Raw genomic sequence first — 20,040 nt, 5'->3', positions numbered from 1 at the left:
CAATGAGGTTGGTGGTCGGTCGAACGAGAGTGGTGGTTGCAGTCTTGACGGTTGTAACCCTGGTGAGACCATCGTTGCCTGGGTGAACTTCGGTCACTCTTGCGAGCGGCCATTTATTGGGCGGAAGATGCTCGTTCATGAGTAGCACCAACGAGCCTGTCTGAATGTCGTGAGACGGATGGTGCCGCTTTGAAATTGATTGAAGTCGCTGCAGATAGTGTCGTGACCACTGAGGCCAGAGGTATTGAACTCGTTGTTGAATCAGTTGCCAGTTGGAGAGTCGACCTGCTGACACTTCGAGCAGCGATGGTTCTAGTACTGAATTAAGCGCTAAGCCGATGGAGGAAGTGTCCTGGTGTGAGCGCAGATATGTCGTCGGGATCGTCGTTGAGCGGTTCCAATAGTCTTGAGTTGAGCACCGCTTCGATCTGTGTGAGAAGAGTGGAAAACTCTTCAAATGTTAATAAGAGCTCGCCAATAGTTCTTCTGAGATGGAACTTGATCGATTTCACTATAGCTTCCCATTTTCCTCCCATGTGAGGAGCTGCTGGTGGGGTGAACATCCATTGAGTGCTGTCTGCTGAGAGAATCGATGCGACGTATTGGTGCTCCTTTGAACTTGACGTGAACAGGCGTTTGAGCTCTGCCTGAGCTCCAATGAAATTTGTACCACAGTCAGAGTACAATTTGTGAGCGATCCCTCTTCTCGACAAAAATCTTCTATAGGCTGCCAGAAATCCTTCGGTTGAGTAGTCGCTGACAACCGTAAGGTGAACTGCCGATGAGGAGAAACAGACAAACACGCAGATCCATCCTTTGATCGTTTTCGAGCTTCTTCCTTTTAAATTCTTCAATGTGATCGGTCCCGTATAATCGACGCCAATGTAAACGAATGGCCGTGATGGTAGAGAGAAGGGTAGTTGGCCCATCATCTGACGCGCACGGATCCCCCTCTAACGATCACACTTGACGCATCTCAAGATGTGAGATTTCACCGGTGCTCTTCCACCGATGACCCAGTGCTTCTGTCGAATGTATGCGAGAGTCTGTTGAGTTCCTCCATGGAGAGTTCGCTTGTGAGCATCTTCAATGATGAGTCTCGATAGGTGAACGTCCCGTGGGAGCGTTTGTACGAAATCATCACATCATATCATACTATTATATAAAGAGACAGCGTTTGTTTGTATGTACAGAAAAATTTCAAAAACTACTTATCCGATTGATATCAAATTTTAACAGTGGCTTCCATGCCTTCTCTGGAGTGACATAGGCTATATTATTTTAATAAAAATAATATTACATCCGCGTAAAAGTACGTAAGAATATGTTGAGCGCTCAGCACTCTGAGCCTATGCCCGCACTCCCTAACTACCGCTCCCAATCGTTAGGTGACTGCACGTTCGTGGCTACCCAAAAGAGAACTCGTAAAGTTTGCATGATATCCCTACTCCTTACTAATATATAAAAGTGAAATCAATATATAAATAAATGAATGTTTCTTTGTTTGTCCCGTATGTGTTCCTACACCATTCATCCGATTGCGATTAAACTTTGGTGAGTTGTTGTGCGAATACCCGCGAAGGTTTCTGGGCGTGTACAGTAAATCCTGGATATATGCAAGAGAAATTGGGACCCAAACATTGCATATATCCAGTCGAGGTGTCGAATCTCGGATTACACGCGACGACTAGTCAAGCGTGAACGTAGAAAGGGACAGACAGAGGAGGAAAAAGAGAGGTTCAATGATCAAAGGAAAGAGCCGAAACGTATCGGCGTGACTAATACTAATTCAATTATAAAACTTTTTTATTTTTTTTTAATGAAACTTTTACTAGCGCATTGGTGAGATTTTTCTGATTAAAATGATAGCAAACACGATATAGTTTGAATTATAATTACTTGCTAAAATTGATAAAAGTAGGCAAAAAGCCAGAGAGATTGAATCAAAACATTGCATATACATACTGGAGGTCTCGAAATTTGACCGGACAAGAAGGATAAATGTCCTGACCGATTCATCAATGCCCAGCCCAAACTCCTAAACCTAGAAACATGAAATTCGAGTAGTGTATTCCTCTCATGGCGTAAGCACCCACTAAGAAGGGATTTTTAGAACTTGGACCCTTAACAGTGTAAAAAGGATTGTAACCGCACTCTTACCTTAAGAGTGGGTTGACGAGGAATTTATAGTAAGGAGGAAATGACTGAGAGACAGAGTTTGATTGAGGAACAATTAACAAAATTATTTATTCAATTAACACGCGAGGATTGCTCCTGTCTATCTTCGGATATACGCAAGTAATTTGAACCCGCGGCCGTTACGTTCGTTTGCGAGGGGACAACAACTGTGACTTCCCGGAACGCCATGTCCTCGACGCTCGCGTCGCGTTTACAAATAGGCTTACGACGGTACGCTCGCAGAAGCATTCGCATGCGACAACGCTGTCGAACATTCGAGATTTCGAACATTGACACGGGAACCTGTAGTCGAGTTCCTTCTTTAAGTTATTTTAATGATACGCGGGCACCGACAGTCTCTTCACATCGCACAGCTCGCTTATGCGATTTCCTCATTCGTGCGAGTTCTTACGAACCCGGTTGATGAAGGAAATCGCCTCAGGTTGCACGTGAAGCATGGGAGCAGTCTCGGAAGCAATACCAGAGCACGGTGTTTCGTAACTGCTGGTTGGCTTGCGAAGAGTGCAGATTTCTCGATCGATTCTAACTGAGCTCGGTATGCGTCTGTTCGCATTGAAGCCTCGACGACAAGTGCTCGTTCCGCGGATCGGCAGGCACCTCGCTCGGTGCTCCCGGCAGCGAAGGGGTATCTTACGCTTGCGCGATTCGTACTATGACATGATAGTAGGGCCGGCCCTACGGGCCCCTACACTATGTGACGTATCGATGGCCTAATCGATCGGTTACAGGATTACAATTTATTTACACGGATTACACAAACCGGACTTAGTTTTTGCTTACGAAGGTCACCCATATAAATGATTTAAAACATAATTCAGGATTTCGTTCTAATTCAGGGGTGAAGGTAATTATTTAGATTACGGACCTCACCTCCGATTTTGACGATTTTTAAATATGGTGTAGAAATCAACATTTTGAACAACATTTTGCTATACATATAACCGCCGCTCGACCTTAGTTTTTGAGATATTTTCGAAAAACTGTGGAAACTATCGCATTGAATTCTGCCTATCCGTGTGCGATCGTGACAACATACGCGTTAGTATGGAATCGCCGCTTTTCTACTGTTTCTACAGGCAGCAATACTTTTCTGAAATACTAGAGATTGATCACCAAAAAATAATACAACCATTATTACTTCAAATACTCGACGTTTTTATTTATGAGAGCGGGCGAAGCCGCAACGGGGATGTTAGTAAAATATAAACCAGGCAAACAAAATATGAATGCAGAGGCTATCTCGCGCAATCCCATTGAAGATATTAACGCCTTACAAGTACATGCCAAACGATTACATTCATCCACGTCTGGATCGAAATGGAAAGAATGTCATCAATATCCCACTCGCCCTAGACAAACTACAACTATAGAATCTGGGGAACATAAAAAGAAGAAAGAGTGGCACCAATATGCCACTCGTCCTAGACGACTTACGACAACTTCGGAGTCAAGGGAATTTAAGAAGAAGAAGAAATGGCACCAGTATTCTACTCGACCCAGGGCAACGACAACAACAGAATCAGAAGAACATAAAAGAAGGAAGGAATGGCATCAATATCCAAGACGACCGAGACCAACTACATCATCATGCTCGAGAGATATAAAGAAAAGAAAAATTACTCATCAGCATTTAACACGACCACGGGACGGCTCCTCAGATTCCGAAACTGAATTCATCAAGACAAAACTCGATCTAGAAGCTATTTCCGGGATGATGGTATAACAAGGAAAAGAATCAAGGAAGAAGACATAAATTCAGATAAGTCTCAATACTATGTGACTGATGGATCAGAAAAACAACCAAGGCAAAGAAAAAGAGCAAATTTAAACCCAACATTATATTCCTCCGAAGAAATTAAAAAGAGAAGACCTAATGAAGAACAGGTCACCGTAGAAATACACCAACCCCCTCAAGGCAATAAATACATTATTCCACAAGAACGATCTACAACAAAAGAACCAGTCGTTATGAAGTTTGTTTTTGTGTTTGGATGCGAGAGGAATGATTGGGTTGGCAGGAATGAGTGATTGGCAGAAGTGAGTGGTTGGTAGGAGTGAATGATTGGCAGGATTGAATGGTAATGCGTGCGTGAGTCGTGGGATGTGTTGCGTCAGAAGGAAACGTGTGAAAGAATTTTGAAATTGTCAGATAATAAACTTATTTTTCATATCAAAAAATGTAAAAAGTCTAGTGCCTTCCCCACAGTCGTAATTGGGGACAACATCGAGGAGTTTAATGAAGAAACAATCATACCAAGACACATCTTTAGAGAACCACCCAGAATAGATTCCTCTTCAGAAACCAAAGAAAGATCTTCAATACCTAAAAGGGAAGAAAGAGAAATTTTCAGTGACACTCTAACAGCACCTATTACACCCATCAAAATAAAGAAAAAAGAATAAAATCAACTCACCATTTTCAAACGAGCAAAACCTAACATAATCAGTAATAATTATTACTGATATGGCTTAAGCCAGTCACACTCAGGATTGTAGAAACCGAAGACCACCTAAGGATGAAGAAGGGAACAGTAATTACATTTCTCAATAAAGAGGGACAAGCAGATGAAATACAACAAGACAATGTGTAGAGAAGAAAAAATTAAAACATACACACCACAAAATAACATCACACAGTACAAATTAAAAAATAGATTAGTTTTTGGAATATTAGTATCATCTACAGAAACGTTACCACAAGCAATAAAAATTCTTCGTCATGAACTGCAATAGAGAGGAATCTAGGATTGTAGCATGCCAGAAAAGCAAGGGCTAAAAACCATTCTTCAAGTAGTCTTTGCAGACTCTAACATTAATATAACCACCTGCAAACGACCAATCCAAATTCCACCTAAAGAAGAAAAGAAAAACATAATGAAAGGTGTATCGAATTAACCAAAATAGAAAAATATAAAAGTATGGGTGAACCGTAATAGGAGATGGAATCGTGTGACCAAGGTTATTAAATATAAAATAATTTTTAACAAAAAAAAAATCCGACTTCGAAATGCACTAAAAAGTATAAAATAATTTCTATTTCATTTATATCTGTATTCCACAGCTATTAATACAATCTACTTAATCGTTAAATAGGATACTAAATATATTTCAAAGTTTTCGGAGGCGGCGGAAAATTAAAAACTATTCCTCTACTAGGTAGATCCTAACTCGGTCGTCGGCAACCTATTGTAACGTCCCGGAATTATACGCGAGCACGCTACTGCACCGACGCGTAGGGAGAGCGGTTCCCTATGAGAAGGCAACTCGTATTTTATGATATATATATATTATGCATTATATATTAATTATAGGAAGGGATTATAGGTTCGGGTGGCACGTGGTAAAGGAGTAAAATCCAACGCTAGATTCCTTTCTCAAAATGATATAAGTGTGTTTATTCAAGAAATTAAATGTGGTGTCTTGTGTATAATATAAAAATAAAAAAAGAAAGAAGGTAAGTAATATAAAAGAATATTGAACGTAATTAAATAATGTGATTAAATATTGAATTTAAATAATGAATTGAAGTAATTAAATATTGAATTGAATTAATGTAGTTAATTAACAAATGTTGCGCCCTGTGTTTGAAATACAAAAGAAAATAATGGTATTAGTAATGTACAATGAGTACGCCCTGGATTGAAAAATACAAAGAAACTAACAATCGTGTTTGTGCCTAAATTGGAATACAATAAAAGAAAATTAGATTATTACAAAAATAATTCAACCTAAAATAAAAATACAGAGTAAATAAATTGATTAGTGAACGCGGTTCTAGATACGATTATAAAACTTGAATTTATAATTTAATATAATTTAATATAATTTAATATAATATAAATGATTTGAATGAATTGTCGGGAAATTGGCCAAGATCCGTTCCGACGCTGTAGGAGTTGGCTCGTTCGGCCGCAGTTCGGTTTCTGGGCAACTTAGCCGTCACTGAACAGGCCGCATCCAAGGAGCTTCTGCTTTCGCTCGCTCGTTAAGCTTGGTAGCGAACTCTGCAAAACGGTATCGTCGCTCTAGAGCCAGTGTACTGATAGGCCGCATCCAAGAAGCTTCGGCTTTCGCTCGCTCGTTAAACTTGGGTGCGAACCTGACACGTAGGAGAACCGCTGCGAACCGATAGTTGAGCGCCCCGGGTCTGACGCGGAACCTTTGCCGCTTTGCCGACAAAAGAGTCTAAGATTACTGAATTCTGTATAAATCGTATCATAGACCCGTCTCGGACTACGATCAGAATCGAAGTGAAAATTCTTTGTGCGGCACGCTCGTATTTATACCGGAGAACTGCTGACGTAGCAGTTTTTTCTACCTGTGTTTTCGATACCGGAAGTGTTCGGACTTTGACCTGCGCGTACGTGACTACGTGCGTATCGCTATCTCTGTCTACGCGCTATTGCCGTCTCTTTCTACTCTGCTCTTGTTCCTATCTCTTTCTATTCGCTATTGCTGTCTTTCTCTATTTATTTCGCGCGCTGTGTCGATCTTTTATCGACGCGGTAGAATTATCGACGCGGTAGAATTATCGACGCGGTAGAATTATCGACGCGGTAGAATTATCGACGCGGTAGAATTATCGACGCGGTAGAATTATCGACGTATATTTTAAAGTATATAAAATTTTTGTAAATATTAATAAATATAGAATTCTTTTTAGTTATTAAGTATGAATATAATTATTTGAAGCAATATAGTACAATAATAAAACAAACTGTTACACTTTGTAATTATATAAAAACGAAGAAAAAAAAATGAATAAATATATTAATAAATATTAATTATTAAATTTCTCTTGTTCATTCTTCTTGTAGGATGTTACACTATGATAAATCACCCATTTGATAATTTCAAGTAAACAATATTCAACGAGAATCAACAAACCCATTGCGAATTAACTATACTGCAGTTCACGAGTGACGGCATTTGACTCGCGCAGCTAGTGACCTACTGAGGTCTAGGGAGATTTTTAATAGTGCGTGTGATTCCCCTTTATAGCTTGCTTCTTACTTTGCGTTCACATCATTTTTTTCCGGAAAATAATAGAATTTTCATTGCATCGTGAAACTTTACAATATCATCACCGGTTTTCAGTTATCGTAAGTCATATATTTCTGCCCACCATTTATATGATCGCAAAGTATAATAAGAAGCAAACTGGAGAAGGGAATAACACACGTCATTAAAAATCTCTCTACACCTAGTGAGCGGCGCGAGTTAACTATGGTCTCTTGTGAACTGCAGTATAGTGCATGTCCTTCAGGAGTGCTGACAATTTCTCATACAATCGTTGCAATTACAAATGTTTTCAGCCGGACCTATAATTTTTCTCTTACGACTTATTAATTACCAAGTTTGCCATACCACAATCAAATCGTTATTGGCAGCACCGTTTGAAAACTTTGAAATATATTTAGTATCCTATTTAACGATTAAGTAGATTGTATTAATAGCTGTGGAATACAGATATAAATGAAATAGAAATTATTTTATACTTTTTAGTGCATTTCGAAGTCGGATGTTTTTTTTGTTAAAAATTATTTTATTTCATACTTTTTAGTGGAACGAGCAGTATTCGAAGGATACCGTATTAGCAAGCAATTGGTAAAGAAACGAAGTTTACTTGCAGGGACAACTTTGAAAAATCGCGATCGGTATATTCCTTGAAGCGTAACCCTAAAGAATAGCCTTTTTATTATAATAACAATAGTTATTAACAATAAGAAGTTAGATAAATTTTGGGAAATGGAATCATCGTGGAATGATCTACGAAATGTGAAAACTCTCATCGCAATCGGTGCATTACTTGAACCAGAACGTATTTTGCAGTAATGAATACCGTTCGGAATAAAAAAATGCGAAATGTTTTTATAACGGGACCAATCGGAAGACATATCCTACGAGACGCAAAAGATTTCATTCCGATTGGTCCATCCGTCTCGGAGTAATCAGCGAACGTACATTTAGAAAAAAAAGTCGTTAGGAATAAAAAAATGCAAAATATTTTTTTTACAGGACCAATGGGGAGATATACTGTACAAGATGCAAAAAGTCTCATTCCGATTGGTCCATCCGTCTCAGAATAATCGGTGAACATACACCGCACGTACATGAAATAGTACGTTTTTTGCAATAAAATCCGTTCGGAATGAAAAAATATAGAATGTTTTTTTAACGGGTCCAATCGGGGGACATACTTTAGAAGATGCAAAAGGTTTCGTTCCAATTGGTCCATCCGTCTCGGAATAATCGGCGAACAAAGGCAGAAAAAATAATAATAGTTTTTCACGAATATCTCGAAAACTAAAGGCTTCCGTTAATTATGCATAATGAAAAAGTTGTTCAGAATCGTGCCCCCGATAATATATTAAAGGATCAATGAAGTCATTCTATGTTGAGATTAGAAACTTCCCGTTTTTTATCCGACTTCGAAAAGGAGGAGGATACTCAATTCGATCAGTATATATATATATATATTTTTTTTTTTGCTGGGTTTGTTCGCCGATTACGCCGAGACGGATGGACCAATCGGAACCAAACCTTTTGCATCTGGTAGAGTATGTCTTCCGATTGGTCCCGTTATAAAAACATTTCGCATTTTTTTATTTCGAACGGTTTTTATTGCAAAATAAAATAATTTTTAACAAAAAAAAAATCCGACTTCGAAATGCACTAAAAAGTATAAAATAATTTCCATTTCATTTATATCTGTATTCCACAGCTATTAATACAATCTACTTAATCATTAAATAGGATACTAAATATATTTCAAAGTTTTCGGAGGCGGCGCAAAATTAAAAATACCCGAACAAACGGTGCTGCCAATAACGATTTGATTGTGGTATGGCAAACTTGGTAATTAATAAGTCGTAAGAGAAAAATTATAGGTCCGGTTGAAAACATTTGTAATTGTAACGATTGTATGAGAAATTGTCAGCACTCCTGATGGACATGCACTATACTGCAGTTCACAAGAGACCATAGTTAACTCGCGCCGCTCACTAGGTGTAGAGAGATTTTTAATGACGTGTGTTATTCCCTTCTCCAGCTTGCTTCTTATTATACTTTGCGATCATATAAATGGTGGGCAGAAGTATATGACGTGCGATAACTGAAAACCGGTGATGATATTGTAAAGTTTCACGATGCAATGAAAATTCTATTATTTTCCGGAAAAAAATGATGTGAACGCAAAGTAAGAAGCAAGCTGTAAAGGGGAATCACACGCACTATTAAAAATCTCCCTAGACCTCAGTAGGTCACTAGCTGCGCGAGTTAAGTGCGATCACTCGTGAACTGCAGTATAGTTAATTCGTAATGGGTATATTGATTCCCATTGAATATTGTTTACTTGAAATTATCAAATGGGTCATTTGTCACTGGTTGCCGACACCTGAACTAGGATCTTCCTAGTAGAGGAAAAGTTTTTAATTTTGCGCCGCCTCCGAAAACTTTGAAATATATTTAGTATCCTATTTAATGATTAAGTAGATTGTATTAATAGCTGTGGAATACAGATATAAATGAAATAGAAATTATTTTATACTTTTTAGTGCATTTGGAAGTCGGACTTTTTTTTGTTAAAAATTATTTTATTTTGCAATAAAAACCGTTCGGAATAAAAAAATGCGAAATGTTTTTATAACGGGACCAATCGGAAGACATATCCTACAAGACGTAAAAGATTTCATTCCGATTGGTCCATTCTTCTCGGAGTAATCGGTGAACAAAGCCAGAAAAAAAAATATATATATATATATATATATACTGATCGAATTGAGTATCCTCCTCCTTTTCGAAGTGGGATAAAAACACAGAATATTGCGGGGGGAAGAAAACCAAAGAAAATAAAGTTTATTTGAAACAGGGGGGGGGGGGAGAGCACGCGATACCGGCGGTAAAAAACCCTGGTTTTATGCAGGGAAAAAGCCTGGTTTACAAACGCTTAATAACGACGCAGATTGAAGACTAATACATAACGAAACGCATACTTTATCGCTGAACACGCTGTACATGTGTATGACGTAATCCACATACCGCTCGTAATCCGTTTCTCGCTCGCCCCCCGCACCACGGAGGGAAAATGCACGCTCATCACTCGTGTCCAATCAAGATCAGGGGGGAAAGCACGCTATGCCGTGCTTTCCATGGGGAAACATCTCATTGCACATACATGTGCCCGTTCAGGGGGAGTGCACGCCATGCCATGCACTCCATGGGGAAAATGCACATACATGTGCCCGTTCAGGGAAAAAGGGGAATGCACGTTCCGTGCCCGTTCAAGGGGAAGGGAAATGCACGTTTCCGTGCCCGTTCACCGCACTCAAATACATCACACCGTTCGGACGACCGGATCGTGAGGCCTCGCACGTGGGTACCGTTTCAGTTCCGCAGCGCGTGTACAACGCGACGCGCGACACTTTTCCGTTTTTCGCGTGCAATGCACGACGCTCCGTACCGTGTTATATCGCTTTCGCGAATGCTCGCTGGCGCGTCACGGCGCCCCTGTCTTTTCTTTAAATTCGCCTAGACTAAACGCTGTCGTCATCGGGCGACCTATTGTCAAAATAGTTTGCACCAGAAACAATCAGCGCGATTCGTGCGAACAAAAGGGAATCACGAAAGCCCAGTCGTAGATCATAAAGGCATCAAAATACTTATAAGGTTATTTAAATCTCAAAATGATTAGGAAGAGGCAGGAATAAAAACAACACTGAGTTTCTCCAGTCAAAAGAGAAACGACATTAAATGTCCTTTATTCGTGGCGTCTCCTTCCTTAATCACTATTCTAATTGTACTTAGATTACTTTTAATCACTTATTGCACGTTTTTCGCTTGCTGTTCTCTCCTCAGTCTTTCTTCTCTTTTCTTCCTCTCCCAGTCTCCCTCTTGTGTCGACTTTATTAATGCGCCGTAAATACGCGGGATAGTTCGAAAGGAAGTACTACGTACTTTCTTTACATACTTACCATAGAATCAGAAGCAAATATTATTGTAAAAACATGAAAAAAGAAGTTACAGACAACGTTAAATCATGCATCAACTGTCAGCAAACCAAACTAGTTAGGATGAAGAATAAGGAACCTATGGTGATCACAGACACTCCTTCAGACGCATTCGATAAGGTATCTCTAGACATCCTTGGACCTTTACCGATGACGCAGAAAGGATACAGTTATATCCTAACTATTCAAGATAATTTAACCAAATATTCCGTAGCAGTTCCTCTAGTATCAACTACATCTGAGAACGTAGCTAAAGCATTTACAAACTCCTTCATTTGCCAATTTGGAAGTCCTAAAGCTATCCTTACCGATCAAGGAACATGCTTTACATCCTCGTTAATCAAAAAATTAGCAAAAATCTTCCACATCAAGACGTATAAAACGTCATCCTTTCATCCTCAGTCAAATGGTTCCCTAGAAAGAAGTCACCAGGTCGAGTGCCTGAAACATATTTCTAAACAAGAACAATGTGATGAATGGCTACAGCAAGCAATGTTCTCCTACAATACTAGTGTTCATGAGGGAACAATGTTTACACCTCATGAACTAGTATATGGAAAAAAGACGAGATTGCCATAAAGTTTTATACCTTCAGACGGTTTGGAAACATATCCTGATTACATAGACAAATTAGTGCAAACTCTACATGATATTAGACAAACCGCAAGAATAAACTTACAACAATCGAAAGACAGGCAGAAATATTATTATGGTAAAAAAATACGCCTAATAAATTACGAAACAGAACCAGTTATGTTATTAAATCCACCAAGAAAGAGTAAATTACAAAAGGAATACACTGGACCGTACACTGTTTTGAGAAACAGAACGAAACAATGTAGAATTGCAAGTAGGTCCCAAAAAGAATAGGATTGTTCATAAAGATAGACTGAAGAGGGCCTATCTACCAATCAGTAACGCGGATCAGATATAGAATATCGATAGTAAAATCTATAAAGTTTCGAAACATGCGCATGTGCACATGCAAAATTTTGAACCTACCGCCAGATTGAATTAGAACACTAAACAAAAAAGAAGCAAGTACACTGAAGCGACGCTATAATTTAATTTTATAAGAAAAAGAAAAAATTAAAAAAAACATCAACAAGCAAAATATGGATTTAAACGAGGTGGAACATATTTTAAATATAAATTTATAATAAGAAAATTAAGATTTTGCTTTTATTATAGTTTGGGGAAATAAGCCAATACATACTGGAGGCTATATGTACCCGGGATAACGGCCCGGTGTATAATTTAGCGCACCGAATCGGCCGAACCTGTATCGATTGTGCGTTTAAAATGGTTCCAGAAGCAACGGAAATTTGGACGTTTATGGGATGGCACAGCCACGTCATGAGAACCACCGATATTGACTACACTCACTGCATTGTATGCAGAAAGTTGTTAGGCAAGAGAAGACCAGCAGCATCCTGTACTTGCTGTAGAAGCAGGATTTTCGCAGGTAACGACGACGGTAAGGAGGTTTTCCGTGAAAGGTTCATCCTACCAACTATAGATCCGAACATATTTCCTATAAAAGATGTCGTAGTACAAAATGGGGAGTATCGTGTCCTCACCCACAACTAACACTGATTTATAATTAAATAACCATAAAATATATAATCTTTCTTTATTATTCCAAACAAATAAGACCATTTATTTCAAATCTTCCGAACCATTATTCATATATTCGATTTGTTGAGGCACAGACTCACAAGTCCACCATATTAGTATGAAAAGAAAGAAAGAGAAAGAGATAAAGAATAAGAGAAAGATAACAGTATGAAGCGACGCTTCACAGATACCGCCGTGTTCAATTTTAAAAAGCGAACATGGTACGACGCGCCGGCAGACGCCAAAGCTAAAAAAGCTAAGAGCCCTCAAACAATTCAGAGAGGTACAATTATATTTTTAATAAATTCCTCCCATTACTAATTATTTGGTTGCCTCGGAAAATTCCAAATATGCCGATACAAAAGACGAAAAAGGTAGACGAAGAATCACCACCACTACCATGAAGGTTAACCCCAATCAACATCCCTGAAATTGACTGGCGGGCATACCGAAAATTGAAGAAAGGAGACCCCAGAAGAAAACATGGGAGGATCTGCAATTGTTCGGTGTACTGGCGGCATCCCCAAGGAACAGCAAGGAGAAATGTCGCTGTGCCCTTTGCGTTTTGAAGTGGTGCAACCACGGTCTCTTGGGGATAAGAGACTAACGCACGGGGTAAGCTGCAACATCCTGCTAAGCGAAGTCACCACCCTTTTTTTAATTTTTTCATTGTTATTATAATAATTATTTTTAGTTTAAAATTGTTAAAATGATTAATTTTATTTGTATTTGTTACGTTGCGCGTGCGACGGCGCAACGTAAAAGGGGAAATAATAAAATAAAAAGGTTAGTGTTACAATTACATGGTTGCAAAGCTACCCCAAATTTCTTTCTCCCGATTTTGGCGCGATGGTTGGTATTCGCTGCCACCAGTCTTGAGCGCGTTTAACGCTCACGACGATTAAAAGACGGAAAGACGAAACGTAATGTAAACGTGATGTTAGGTTTTATAAAAAATTGGATAATTAGTCTTCCGTTGGGTTCGTCAGTGCTTTAGGTCCCGTACGGGTTCCTCCTTGAAACTGTATAAGTTGGTAATCGTGGTTTTTAAAACTAAGGTGAAAGTAGCCGTTTGAAAATGAATATGACACTGTTTGAATAATGAAACTGGTTTAATTAGAAAAGAAATTGAATGTATAAAGTAAATAACAGAAAAATTGAATTTGAACTTGAATTGATTATGAAAATTTACTAAATTTAGAAAAATACCAGTTTGTGTAAAACTTGTACTCATGAACATCAACACGCGTAAAGATGCTTATTAATAGTTAGCAAAATGAATTATTCGGAAACAACACTTTGAAATCACAAATTGAAGCGTGTATGATATTAAACCGGATACGCGAACGTGTCCCATTATTTCAAAATATAGTTCAATGGAAAACTAGCGGTTCTTGACCTCGAGGAGAGCACCTCGGCCGGAGACACTCTCGTAACCCCGGAAGGCTGACCGAGATGCCCCTTTTTGAAGTAAACGAAATAAAAATATGCGATATTATAACTTTGAAATACCTCGATTGGAGGGACGATCTGACGTGAGACACTCTCGTAACCACGGAAGGCTTATCAGATCACCCGTTTTGCCAAATTGAAACTGTCGTGTTACGGAAAAGTAATAGGATCGAAGAATACCTCATTTAAAATTGGAGCAAATAACTTGAGGTTTTTTTTTATTGAGAAGTTATATAAATTTATTTATTAAGATATGTGTTTTTGTCGTTTTAAAAAATTACAATTTGTTGAAATCGTGAAAAAAAATAGTAAAAGACAATTTTTCATCTCTTTTATGTGAACCTATAATAAGAATTTAAAATATATCTTTCGTAGATTCAAATAAGTTGTGGGTATGCAGAAAATTTTGTCGAGATCGGCCAATGCACTTAGAAGTTACAAATAATTACAATTTTTGAACATCACAACTTTTCATTTAAAAATGTGTGTTTGCGAGTTCACGTGGGCTGAGCTGACAGAGAAATGAGGCACAGTTTGCAACAAACACAAGTCATTTATTGCACGTCAACTATGTACAACGGTGAATTACAATTACACGAAACACTGAACAATGAATATACTGCGTGGTCAAAATACAAGTACAATAATGGTGCGTGGACGAAGCGTGATCAATACGCGATACAACACTATTAATTGCGTGGACAAGGCGCGTTCAACGATTATTATATTAATAATGAAAGACTAAAGCTTGATCTAAGCGTGAGCGTGAGCATACGAAAAACACGTGCGAGTACTCTGAGCGTTCGATCAAGAAGACGGAAATCGATCATGGCGTCGATCGTGCCGGTTCCGGCGTGGAAGGGGAACCGCGTGGACAAAGTGGGTCCGAGAGGTGCTGCCGCTATCGGTAACGACGCACCAACGAATTATTTTCGCTGCCAATTTCGTCACGCTGCGTGTACGTAGGGGATTTCGCCAACAATGTGACTAGTTATGTTCTTAGATGAAAAAGTCGCGATTTTCGAAAATTTTAATTACTTGGTAGTACTAAATACATTGATCGATCTCGATGAAATTTTCAGCATACAGATAACACACTTAAATTTACTGTTTCTCGAGTACGCGTCCGCGACGAGACTAGCGGATTGCAAAATGATTCGCGTCAACGAGGGTTGTAAATCCTCGCTACGGTTTGACCGATGCCACGAAGCGCGTACTACTCTGCTCGGGTTAAGGAGACAGAGCTCATTAGGGTTGTAATTAATTATGTAAAGATTATGATGGTTATATGTATTTAATGGTTGCACAAGATTTGATGGTTTGACGAGTTACTCTGACTCAAGTATTTACAGTTGTTCGTATGTTTGATTTAACGTATATGTGCTTATGAAGCAAACTGATCGGAGTCTCAACGGAGGCTTTAGAATACGAATGAAGTGATCTGGTCGGAAGACCGACAAGAAGTGTCCAGAGTTTTGATGGTTTGTTTCTAGTTTCTATTTTCCCTCTCTCGGGTCTCAAGAACGGTCAGTTAGGAACTGCCGCGAACTAGCTGAACCCAACAGCCGCGATGCACATGGGAGCCCTTTGGTTTAGAAGGATCGGTTGTACCTCAGGCGATACATGAATGAATGCTTTTATGGTCAAGGTGACCGTTGGTGCCTGGGACCGATAACTGGACTGCGCAGACACGTGCATCACAGAGGTTCTGTCTAAAACCCAGAAGAGCCGAAGGTTTGGGCCTTTGTTTAGGCAGTGGAAATGAATGTTCCGAGTTTATGCTTTGGAATCTTCTATGCCCTGGGTGGTAATTTCTTTAATACGTGATGAACTACCACTCCGGCCAGCTTAGGGTGGTTTTTAAGAGTCATGTTAAATATGACCGATCGTGTTTTCTGACTTACAAGGGACATTACCCAATCGACACACGCCGATTTTGATGCCCTTTGAGTATGATATAGAACTCAAAAAAATATTTGACACGTATTTTTTTTTATCGGCAATCGTCCATGCTGAAGGGGTGAAAAAAATGACAAAAATAGATTATTTTTTAATATATTTTTTAAACAAATAAATTTATCAAAAAGGTGGCTACATAGAAAAATTTGCTGTTCTAAAACACACAAATTTCATTTTTAATTTTTCGCCTACACCTAATAGTTCCTGAGATATTCAAGAAAATATGTTTTGCAACCCCAACTTTGAGGGCTATTTTCATCCCTTCAGCATGGACGATTGCCGATAGAAAAAAATACGTGTCAAATATTTCTTTGAGTTCTATATCATACTCAAAGGGCATCAAAATCGGCGTGTGTCGATTGGGTAATGTCCCTTGTTAGTGCAATAAACTGTGAAAGCTGCCATGCCGCACAACATTTACAAATGTCATATTTTAAATTTTCATTGCAAATTCACATAAAAAAGTTAATAAAAAATTGCCTTCTACTATTTTCTTTCACGATTTCAACAAATTGTAATTATTTAAAACGACAGAAGTACATATCTTAGTAAATTAATGTGTATAACTTCTCGGCGAATACGTTTTTCGATCAAACGCAATGTGTCGCGATGTACTTTTACAATCCGACTTGCCACCGTAGCAAAAGAGTTGAAGATTATTCAGTTCGAAGAATAATAAAGAAGAATAAAATTATACACTGGGCATTAAGCAATCTTCATTTGAACCCAATGAAGAATTTATTGGAAATTATGAAAAATTTAATGTACAGAAGAAAACCTGTAAACAAAAATGAGCTTCGTGAAGCAGATAAGGCATCGTGAGATAAAATCATAACGATATAAATATTCGAATCAATGCCAAGACGCATAAAAAGGCGCGTAGAAATGTAATTGAATATTAGGTAATGCAAATTTTAATTAAATTGCAAGTATTTGCATTGAAATTAATGTTATATTAGATCCACTTAACATTGCCATGAGTTTTGTACTTATATCGCATTGCTTTACGTATGAAAAACGTTCATGTTCCTCGTTGACCTCGTATCATCGCATTCAAACAAAAACTTATTGCCGCAAAATTCATGATTATTTTCCACTTATCACTCAATGTAACGGAATTCTACTGTAAGTTGGCATATTATTCCAATTGTAACGACCCAGAGATAGGTACGTCACTGCACCGACTTATAGGGAGAGCGGTTCCCTTAGAAAGCGACTCGTATTAAGTATTAGGGATTATGGATTCGCGTGGTATGCGGTTGAGGAGTAAAATCCAAACATTAATGTGTGTTAATTCATCACGTTTAGTTTAACGCGAAGTTGGGTAGCTTAATATTAATGGTATTAACTCCCAAATGAATAACAAATTGTAAGAGTTAAATATATGTTGTCTTTAATTTTGATACACATGTGACTCGGAAGATAGAAATTGTATTTTTTAATTACAATTATACGTTTGGCTCGTCAGATATATCAATTTGTTCGATGATTCTGTTTGACGAATGTAGTTGTTCTACGAGAGTGTTCTGAACTATAATGAAGTTGTTCTACGACAGTGTTCTGAACTGTAATGTCTGATTAGGGAACTTGTTTCCTGTTTTTATGTTCTGGTCAAGGAGTACAAATTTTAGGCGAAGCATTCCTATTGGCCTGATTTTAGTGGAGGTGGAAACTGTTCCTTATTCGTTGTCAGGGTACATGGTGGAAGTTGGTGAAAATTGTCGCGTGGAAAGGGCGAAGGTACGAAGCCTACGTAGCTGGTTTTTCCAAGTTCCAGGTATGTAGGGTGATGTTGGTACCGGAATGGTACCGTTAAGTTTGGTCGAGCGGTTTATGATTACTGACTAATTTAAAATTCTGTCGAACTTTTTATGGCGGATTTAGCGACGTTGATTTCCAGTAATATAATAATAAAATAATCTAGAGGTTCGACGACGGTAGATGTATTGTGATTAATTTGAAAGAAAATATATAAAGTTTTGAAAGGGACAGATATAACGGTAAAGTTTGCCAAAAATTCTGGAGGCGAAGATTATGATCTATTGTTAAGACTATTGCTAATTTAACATGCCGGTCCCCTTGAACGGACACGTTCAACATAAATTCAATGATACAATCTTATCGACGCCGACATGGCTTAAGTAATTAAAATTAATTATAAAGGATTCGAATAAGGTTTCGTTACTAGAACTAGAATTGTCATGAATAAATGAATTATTAAACTAATTACAATGTTCGTATATCTATAAATATGTTTCACTATGCCTTGTAACTGTCCTCTTATTTTTGTCAATTTTTGGAATTTCAGTCGATAGGGAGAGGGCACAACTTTTTAACGCAACGTTTGTATTCCCCTGTTTCGGTTTTCAAAGTGGCTACTCTGATGACGTTGTCTGGTCCAGGATGAACAGCGCTGATTCTTCCTAATTTCCAATGTAGCGGCGGAATATTGTCCTCCTTTATGACAACTAGGGTTCCGAGTTTTATATCATCATTGGAATTAGACTGCCATTTGCTGCGGACAGTCAGATGATGCAGATATTCCTTATACCATCTGCGCCAAAAGTGTTCACGCAGTTTTTGTGCGTGTTGCCAGGCCGATAGACGATTAGATGGTGTGTCTTCAAAGTTCATCTGTGGAAAGCTTGTTAAGGGACCACCAATTAGGAAATGGCCAGGAGTCAAAGGTTGTAAATCATTAGGATCAGAAGACATAGGTGAAAGAGGACGAGAATTAAGTATGGCTTCAATTTCAATAACACACGTTTCTAATTGCTCGAAAGTCAATAAACTATTTCCCACTGTGCGGATAAGGTGGTGTTTAAAGGACTTCACTGCCGCTTCCCATAAACCACCGAAATGAGGTGAACGTGGAGGAATAAAGCTCCACGTGATCTTTTGATCGGTAAGAAAATTTTGTACTGTTTCTTTATGTTCATCTGATTGAAATAATTTATAAAGTTCGATAAGTTCTCGGCTAGCGCCGACGAAATTTGTTGCATTGTCGGAGTGGATTGTTTTTGATAATCCTCGTCTGGAGAAAAGTCGCTTCAGACAAGCGAGAAAGGCTTCTGAAGTCAAGTCGCTAACCAATTCAAGATGTACTGCTTTGGTGGCCATGCATACGAAAATAGCGACATAAACCTTGAGTTTGTTGCGGTTTCTAAAACGTTTTTCTTTAATATATAATGGGCCACAGTAATCGACACCGACATTAAGAAAAGGGCGAGACAAAGACACGCGTTCTTGTGGAAGATCCCCCATTACATAGTCCACGCCTCGCGGTTTTGCACGAAAGCATTTTATACAGTTATGAATAATTTTTCGCGTGTTGTTTCGACCGTCCAGTGGCCAAAAATATTCATGAACCGAATACAGGGTTGCTTGTGGTCCCGCATGTTTTAGTCTTTCATGTTCCCCACGAATAATCAGTTGAGTTACGTGATGATCAGAAGGTAATAAAACTTGATGTTTTTTCTCGTCTGATAATTCCGAATGACTCAACCTACCACCTACTCTAAGAATCCCGTGATTGTCTAAAAAGGGCTTCAACGGAATTAGACGACTTTTATCGGCTACTCTTCCCTTGATTTTTAGAGCTTGAATCTCTTTTGAAAACGCGTAATTTTGCAGTATCATTTGATTAGCTTCTTCCATTTCAATTGCAGTGAGAGGGCCAATCCGTTTTTCTAATTTTTCTTTTTTGTCATTGAATGGTAACCTGACAATGTAACGACCTTCAGAGTTACGCCGAGTGTTATCCTTGAAATGAGATTCACATGCTTGTTCCTCTGGAGATAATAAC

At 38.6% G+C, this 20,040-nt stretch overlaps 1 protein-coding gene across 1 annotated transcript; it reads right to left on the bottom strand.

Annotated features, from left to right (window-relative positions):
- Nucleotides 1-323: 323 nt before the first annotated feature.
- LOC114881567 lies at nt 324-929 on the bottom strand. The gene has a single exon (XM_029198387.2). It carries the CDS (start codon nt 927-929, stop codon nt 324-326), a length of 606 nt encoding a protein of 201 aa, XP_029054220.2.
- Nucleotides 930-20,040: the final 19,111 nt, after the last annotated feature.

Source organism: Osmia bicornis, chromosome 2, assembly GCF_907164935.1.
Source record: "Osmia bicornis bicornis chromosome 2, iOsmBic2.1, whole genome shotgun sequence".
NCBI lineage: Eukaryota > Metazoa > Arthropoda > Insecta > Hymenoptera > Megachilidae > Osmia > Osmia bicornis.
This window is presented reverse-complemented; position numbering and strand designations above follow the sequence as displayed.

Excerpts from the sequence above, each read along its gene's own strand:
- LOC114881567 (XM_029198387.2), bottom strand. The coding sequence starts at position 929 with ATGGGCCAACTACCCTTCTCTCTACCATCACGGCCATTCGTTTACATT.